Source organism: Trachymyrmex septentrionalis, unplaced genomic scaffold (genome assembly GCF_001594115.1).
Source record: "Trachymyrmex septentrionalis isolate Tsep2-gDNA-1 unplaced genomic scaffold, Tsep1.0 scaffold19, whole genome shotgun sequence".
Taxonomy (NCBI): Eukaryota; Metazoa; Arthropoda; class Insecta; order Hymenoptera; family Formicidae; genus Trachymyrmex; species Trachymyrmex septentrionalis.
In genome coordinates, this window is record NW_017305071.1 from 845,136 (window position 1) to 853,921 (window position 8,786).

At 38.7% G+C, this 8,786-nt stretch overlaps 1 protein-coding gene across 3 annotated transcripts in view; it reads left to right on the top strand.

Moving 5' to 3' along the window:
- Window positions 1–8,786, top strand: part of LOC108746902 (uncharacterized protein C9orf172) — a 27,591-nt gene that overhangs the window by 7,479 nt on the left and 11,326 nt on the right. For 2 of the 3 annotated variants that reach the window (XM_018483989.1, XM_018483991.1), the window contains exons 2-4: window positions 5,494–5,737; window positions 6,136–6,356; window positions 7,481–7,682. In XM_018483989.1, the coding sequence (XP_018339491.1) occupies window positions 5,494–5,737; window positions 6,136–6,356; window positions 7,481–7,682 (667 nt within the window). The remainder of the gene's footprint in view (window positions 1–5,493; window positions 5,738–6,135; window positions 6,357–7,480; window positions 7,683–8,786) is intronic. The other variant, XM_018483990.1, reaches the window with a different exon arrangement.

The window sequence follows — 8,786 nt, forward strand, 5'->3', positions numbered from 1 at the left end:
ATAATTCGATTGTGCTTAGAGAATGTGTCGATGTAAGAATTAGAGTGATTGAAACATTCATGTTCTTTTCGAAAAAAAAATGAGAAATCCATTATTTTTGTCATACAAATTGTTGTAAAAAATTTATTTATATTTATTTTTTTTCAATGAAATTTTATTTTTTTTTTCATAAAAAATTATAGCACACACGTATAGCCTTTTTATACAAATTGAAAATAATTTGTCATCTTTCAATAGTAATTTTCTGTAACCTTTAAATGAAATATGAAGAGCGAGGTATTGTGTTCTCGAGAACTGTCCAGAAGTTGACCCTTTGTTGTTAACTACTCTTGTGTCGTCCTCGTATTTGACCTACTTTAACACCCTATTCCAGTTGAAAGATCTTCGCGTATAACAGGGGAAGCAACTCCACCTCAGCAGGGATGGCTTTAATCCTCATGACAGCTTGAATATGGATTATTTCGATATCAAGTTTCAAAAGCCTGTCCAAATGAAGTGAAAAATTTCGTGTAAAATGAGCACTTTTTTAAATGAATACTTTTTATTAATTACTAGAGTAAAAAGCTGTGACAATTATATATCCTTTCATAAAAAAGTGATGATCCTCATAATTCTCGAATGCGCTAGTAATTAGAGAGGTATAGTCTTGTCGTTGAAAGTCTCTCGATAGCGTTGTTTCTTCGGACGATCGCCGATTCCGTAAAGTCGCGCGGTGTCGATTGCGTTAGATCGTTTACGTGCTGGGGCGGTGAAAGAACGAGGCAGTTGCGTGAAACGTTAATACGCACGGCGAGCAAGAGAGTCGAAGGCCGAACGAGAATCTGCGACGTGTGGGCGCTCTTCGTGCCCACGTGTATCTACGATACGGGCTGTGCCATGTGCAGTGTCGTAAACACCGAGGGGCCGATAATTGAGTGACGTATAGTCTTAACGCCGCGTAATAATTGAATATTTTATTTCAACTTTACACCAAGCTAACTCTCCGCAAACAGTCTCTCTCTAGGGAAATAAATGTTTCACGAATTATCCGGTTCCGTATCGTACGATTAATGAGACCTACCTATTATTTTATGTATCAACTATTACTAATGGCTCGATTCCATGAATAAAGGGTTTAACGTTCTTTCATCGATCGCAAAGCGCAGGGATCATATCGAACGAGAGATTCGCATCAATGCACGCAAAAACCTTGAATTAGAAAGTTACGGAACAAAAGTTGCACGTAGGATTCTTTATGGTTGTGCCTTTCGCATATAATAAAACGACGACCTTTCTGTTCTCCGCGAAGTGCGACTTTGCGCGAGGGTTCGTTCGCACGCATTTATGAGTATTCCGTGTCGGTGTATTTGCACACGGCGAGCATATGCGTGCCGCATGTGCGAACCGCAATGAGCGGTTAAATTCGCATAGGCGATATTTTCGTCAAAAGTCTGGACGTGACGAAGCTACTTTTTTAAATAATAATAATGGTCTGTTATGTTTTAACAATTTCTGAGAGAGAGAGAGAGAGAGAGAGAGAGAGAGAGAGAATTAAGAATTATTAAAAGGTCTTTATATAGATAAAAACGCATTCGCGGTTTCAGCAAATATCAATTGAAAAATACATTAAATGAATTATGTTTATTACAATCTAATTATAAGTTTTCGAAATAAAATAAAAAAGGAACGGAACAACTCGATGATTGAAAAATCAAGAGAAGAGAAAATAAACTTCTTATTTTGGTTTATTGTTTTACAAAATAAAATTTAATAAGCTTAATATATTGACTTCTATAATACTTTAAAATACAAATAATATATTTTTGTGTAAATTATACCGCTAGCTTCTCGGTTATCAGCCACTTTAAAGTACGAATAATATACTATAATTTTGTGTGAATCGATAACTTCGCTCTTATCAAGTGATTTGACCATGCCAGTTGTTCATTTTCTCGACTTTAGTTCGCTATCGTAATATACTTTCAACCAACATTTCTATGATAAGACGGTAGGAATTATTTAGACATAAGACGAGTCCGCCGCTCGCAATTCCAAAGTTTCAAGCGGCTGCGGAAAAGTTCTGCAACTTCCGCCGTATTGGTGTGGGTGTATTATTAAGGCCAGCCTTCGAAAACAATTGCAATCGATGGCGGTTAACAATGAATGATAAAAGGCGGCAGAGTCTCTCGGCGCAGATTTCCCTCTTTCCTTATATGACTATAAAATCGATCGTACACAACTATTAAAACTATATCCACGAGATTATATTGTGTTACACTACAATTTATGCGCGTGTATGGAATTTTGACGAATAGTTAATGCGATCAACATACGAACGTAGCTGAATAACTAAGGCATATAAATGAAGAATGCGCGCGGTAGGAATTTTCAAAGCTCTTGTAAAATTGAAAAAAAAAAAAAATCATCGCTCTGCCACGTAGAATTAATTTTTCCAGAAATCTAGAATTTGAAAAAGTAAGTTAAAATTGTTTCATTACTATAACACAGCTGTATGAAAAGCAGTCAACATTTTAAATATTGAAAATTACGTGTAAATATTAATAAATTTTTTACATTTTTTAATATTTTTTTTATATACGCGTAGATTAAAAATTGTGTTTGAGAAGTGATGCTGTTTGTTAATATCGAAATAACGATAGGCGACGCCGCGGTTGCATTCGCGGATGCAGCGAGAACAGGATGCATTGACGCGATGCACATGCATTTGCAACGAGAGAGACGCGGGGTCTTTGGCCGCCTTTAATGGCAGATGCACTGCGCCTTCTTTGACGTGGCTTTCCCCTAATTCACGTCAATTGACTACGCGATGACGTGGTGACGGAAAAGACGACGGCCCGTAATTTAAATTAGCATTATCGCATCTCCGTGTCTCGACATCCGAGACGTCCGTTATGCAATGCGTCCGTCCGCAACGCGATATCAAACCTTGATGTTTTTCTTTCCTTTTCCTTTTCCTTTTAAACGGGATATGGAAGTCTTAGAGCATATACACTGTTAGACATCAAAGGAGCAATAGTAACCCAATCCTTCGAGTTAAATAACATTCTTGATAAAGTCCAATAATATTCTTAACTTCCACGTGTGCCAAAATGTAAATCAATTCGTTTCTGCGATTAATTTCGAAGTAAGCAACGTTCATATTGATAACGTATTATAACATTAACATTTAATAAATAATAGATAAATTTGAGTTGAATTTTTAATGTTTAGTTTCTTGAATTAAATCGTTCAGTCCTTATTTTTCAAGTTAAATTGACGACCTATGAAAATAATTACAAATAACTCTAATTGGATGAATTAAAGCGCACAAAAAAACTTAAACAATAAGACGTAAGCTGTAAGGAAATCAACCTGTTGGATTTGCCGCTGTTTACGGTATGGTTTTACGGTCTCTACTGTGATTGACCAATTTATTTACTTGTGCTTACGTTTTATTGCTTAAGTTTTTTTTTTTATGTGTTGTGGCTTTTAATGTCAATTCTACCTCTACCAAGCTCGTTCTATTTTTGTTACGTTGATCCAGTTCGATTTCTAGACTTGTCGTCTAATTAAGTCAATATTCGCATTATAATTTTATGAAGATTCATGTTTTCATACTTTAATAAGACGTCTAAAGGTTATACTATCGAATATCTTATTAGTCTCATTCGGGCATTTGTGGCGACTTTGACTTATATGATATTAATATAAGAAATTCAGCGATTCACGAAATTGATTCTATGAAACGAATGCCCATTGCTGTTTGTTCTTCCCGTCCGTGTTACGTAAACGCCCCTCACATTTCCGCACGCAGATTATTCCTATTCCGCTCACACAATTCAGCCTTGGCCTCGTACTCCGAAACCTGCATCACCGTTGTCCGTTTTGCGTTTGCACGGGATTGGAAAATCTACCAAGAGCTACGCCCTCTTTTGCTGTCGAAAATAATGAAATATCATTCATTATACTCAATTACTTTGCCGCTTTAGTAAACGCCTATGGAACTCCTAGAGCGAATGTTGTAGTTTATCGAGAGATAAAATTTCGTGGAGAAGTATTGTACATGCATTAGAAATTGGAACCTGTTTCTGGATTAATTTCACCCTTCTGCAATGAATTATTTAAATAACTTATTTCAGTAAATTTCTCATCTTCGCGAGGTGATTTTAACGAACTTGATATTGAAAATACGATTGCTTAGTTTCGCTTGCTTTTTAAAGTGGATGTGTTAGGAACGGAGTTTCAGTTGACAAAATATTTATAAAGAGCGCATTTTATCCTACATGTGCACGGAGGAAAATTCAACGATCTCGAAAAATATTTTCCTTGGGTCGATTATTCGCACACGTGTGCGCCTTGATGAAACTACTCCCTCGCTCGATGACGAAGAGAAGACGGAAGACGTGGAAGCCATTCGTTTTCTGAGTTAGTCCCGTTAGACTCCGTGCATGAAAATCACGAGCACGTTCGTCACGTGCATCCGTTATGTAGCCGTCGCACGATTAGCATTGAAGTCGAGACAATGAGAAATACGAAGGAGCTGGTAGCGGTGACAAACTTTTAAACGAGAACCGATACCTGTTAAAACTTGTAAATCATTAATTTTTTTTCTAAAAATATGACACACCTCTGCCCGCGGAATCTTGTTTTTATTTAAATTGTGAACTAATAATATGACGTATAGAGAAATAATTAGAATTATTCTTTATATACACGTAAGTTCTAGCAATATATAGCTTCAGTCGTCTGAAAGTGGTCTGAAAATAGAAGCGGGTGCGTGAATAAAATGGAGTGTCGTTCCCAGATCGGTGATCGCTCCTGACGCGTCTCAAAGGACTCGTCGCATGGTCGATTATAGATCGAGAAGAGACCACGGCACGATGATGGCAACTCACGAGTTCGTTAATAGCGCGGCGTGTCGAATTTTGATCGAGAGCGCGGCGAGAAGCTGCGACGAGGATCTCGTCGTGTCGACCTTCGCGCAGGTTTGTCCCTGTAACTTTCGCAGAACGGGATTGATATCTCGCACGATGCTTCACACGAATGCAGCCACGTATTATATATTCTCTGTGTGTGTGTGTCACACGTCACTGGGTGTCTACGAAACATTCGTGTCTACTCCTCGTCAAAATCGATTTCTTTCACCACGAACAATTTGAGAGAAACATTTGTAGAAATTAGATTAGTTATTTATCTGTAATATAGACAACGCACAAGATGGACTGCGCAAGATAAATAAATTTTGTCAGCCATCTAAGTTCAAGGATTAAAATTGTCACAATTAATTATCGTCAGCTCTAATTAATTCCAATTTTTCTGTTCGAACCTTCATCGTTCTATCGTTGGTCTAAGATTCCGTTGGTGGATTTTCCAATTGTTATCGACACTTTTATCTCTGAACTTACGTGAGCGAGAGATATTTCTTTGAATTGATCGTCAGAGAATTTATCTTTCATAATTGTCCGTTACATTGAGGAACTGCTGAAGAACAGGAGCATGAATTTGTCATTGCAGCCGCCGGAGAATGAGCTGCAGAAAGTGGGCGAGCGCGTGCCGAGTGAGCACGAGCTTAGGGTGCAGCGATCGTTGCAACGACTCAATGTACCCGACTGGTACAAGAATTCACCCGCTGCCCGCGACGGCTTCCGGCTGAAGAGGCACTCCGACGCGTCGCAGCATGGAGGATGGCGCGCCCTCGGCTCCAAGACCACCTCCCTGTCGTCCCTCTCGTCGTCTTCCAATCGACAGCCGACCACAGGTGGGATTGAGTTATCTGGTTCTTTGAACCAGCGAACGAAATGTAATTGATTCTTGAAAAACAATTAAACGTTATATAGTAAATCCGAAATCTTTCAACAAATTCAGAAAAAAAGGGGGAACATCTAATGTGCAATTCGTGCACTCTCTAAACCCTTTCATGGAATCTCACTCTAGAGAGTGAAAACTGAGCCAGTCTTGAAAAAGACTTTGGCTCAATTCTCGATCTCTTTATTAGTGAGATTTCACTCTTCGAAGTGGCAATTTACTCTAAACGTTTTAGGGAATGAATAATCACAGATATGTTTTCATTTTGTTAGCTGTTTTATAGCTTAACTATATATACATATATATATATATATATAATGGAGATCCGTTTTGTTTTTTCTTATATTGCAGGTGTCCTTCTGAGTCCCAGTCCCACACCCCCCGTATTCTCGAGATGGAGTACCAGCTTGCTGAACAGCGCCGGCAGTTCACCCGCGAGTTCGGCCAGGTCGTCCTTCAATCACCGGCAGCCCTACTTGGGCTGGCGTTCTCAGGAGCGACTGACCAACCCGCGGACGCCGGCGGAACGTCTTGCTCAGGGTATTCTTCCTCAACTGCAAGCCGCAAACAAGGTTAGTGCATGATAAAAAGAGAAGCCCTTTTTTTCCCCAGCTTATTCCTTGGTTTTTTTTTTGTTATTTCTGTTTTATCGATTTTCCATAATCCTTCTTATGGATTTAATCTCATGGCAAATGAAAATTGTCTGTTTGTTTTATCTACCATTCAATGCAACTTTCTCTTATATAATTCAACGCAAACGCGTCAGCAAATACAAAATGCCTCGTGGAAATTATTGACGTCACCGTTTACGTCACGACTTCTCTTACGTCAGCAGGCCTTAGAATTCTAGTGTATTTGTAAATCGATATTCGTGATTGTACGAAGCTGGGTGAATGTGTGTTACACATTTTAAATTGCGCGTTTACGCACACTCGTCGTATACTCGTGCTCGTTGATGGATTCTGAAAGCGAAAACTAACAGCGCGATCCCTTACGATTCATTTTCGTTCCACCCTCTGATGCCTCTACGAGATTTGCATCTGGCTCTTTGTGCAATTTATTTTTAATTTCCGCAGGCAGTACGCAAGCGCATCGCCGCTTTCTAAAATTAGAAATTCTGGCAGGAAAGCTCCTGTCGTCTCGTATCTTTCACGGTTTCTTCCCTGAAAAACACTTCACACGATGCATTTCTTAAGACTCTTATATTCTAAAGCATTTTCCTTAATGATGGTAATAATTTTAAAAACCATTTATCATCGTAAAATTTATCTCTATTTAACGGATTATACAAATAAATAATTACTTCTTTCATGAATATCATGTCAAGCAATAATTATATGTTGTAAAAATATTTATATATTTTAAATAATTTATTTATAATCTTCTGATAATAACAAGATTACTTATGTTGCTTTCCATATATACGAGCGAATATTTACTTTTGTTTTTTAAAACGCCCCTGATAACAATTTCTGTATTTCTCCAAACACTCGAAACAATGAATGATTATAATTACTTTCGAAGAATCGGTTAGAAATATATTCTTGAGAATAATTGCTTCTCGAAATTCTCAACGTTAAAATAACCAATGGTTAATGTTCCGGATGGAAATCTAATTTGAGTCAAAATGTCAATTTTGTCCATAATATATCTTCAATTGTCCGGAATGGATTTCATACTTGTTTCGCAACGACAGCAACAGCAGCAGCAGCAGCAGCAACAGACAACGAATCAGCAGCTGGAAGTACGGAACTCGATAAAGGAGGTGACCTCGGCCATCGTGCACTACGTGCGGAGCGGCCAGGAGGTCGGCGGAGGCGGTGGCGGCCGGCTCTCGCCTCGACCTCGACCTGAAGATTGGGATGACAGGGGCGGAGCGAGGTCTACCAGCCCCAGAGGTGAGCACTAAAGCAACCCCCTCAGCCACAAAAAAAAATATACCATCCTATCAACATCACAACCACCATCACCTTTGCTCTCCGTCACGAAGGTAATTTTTGAGTTTTCCTATTTTCTTAATGTCTTCTTTTATCTTCCTTTTGCAAGCTGCCTCTCTTTTTCTCTCTCTCTCTGTCTCTCTCTTTGTCTCTGTATGCATCAGCTGGCTCTGCGCATCGATGAGGTCAAAACAGGTCGGTTTTTAATATTTATATCGCCCCCCTTCCCTCCGATTTCTCGGATTAAAGAATTTTAAGGGTCCCCGCGGGATGCAGTTTCTCAGAGAGATTCACTTGGAAACGCATTTCGAAATATTTTCTTATTCCGTAACGAGCACCCTTAGAATTCTCCATTTGACCCCCCCCCAATTATTATGTTACATTTTACTAAAATATATTATTGTGAAATTTACATATAAATTATAATATTTCGAATTAATGCAAATTAATGGAAATTAATGGAAATTCAAATTATGAAACTTTTAATTAATTCAAAACTATCTTCACGCGACATTTCATTTTGTTAAAATACATCCGCGCGAGGTATCAAAAATTCAATTTAAGTCGCAACAACCGCCTTGTATTAAATATAAAATTCTAAGCTATCGTAATGTCTAAACGAAGACTCTTCTTCTCGTTCGCCCATCGAGGCACGCCGAGTGCAAGTCATAGCGGCAAGAGTGCTTCTCGCAAGTGGCTCGCATACACGTGTCGCACTTTAACATGGTTACAAGTATTCAAGCTTGCTAAAGTACTCAGTCTACATCTTCCGCGTTTTGAATTGCGGTGTGCATCTCCTCGCATCTTGCGACCGGCATCACTTTGGATATAAATAAATCCATTGGCAGGAAGTGAATGTTCAATCTCAGGATCAGATGATCCTTGGTTAAATCCATCATCAAAATTCCGATGTCAGAAGTGCCCTTAGATTTCGCCCTTTAAGATTATCACGAGGAAAGTCAGTTTAGTCTTCTTCCTTGGTCTTATTTGAGCACTGACGCTCCTAGTTTTAGACTTAGTAAGAGGTAATAGAAACGTGAACAGCGTTTGATACTCGTTTATCAA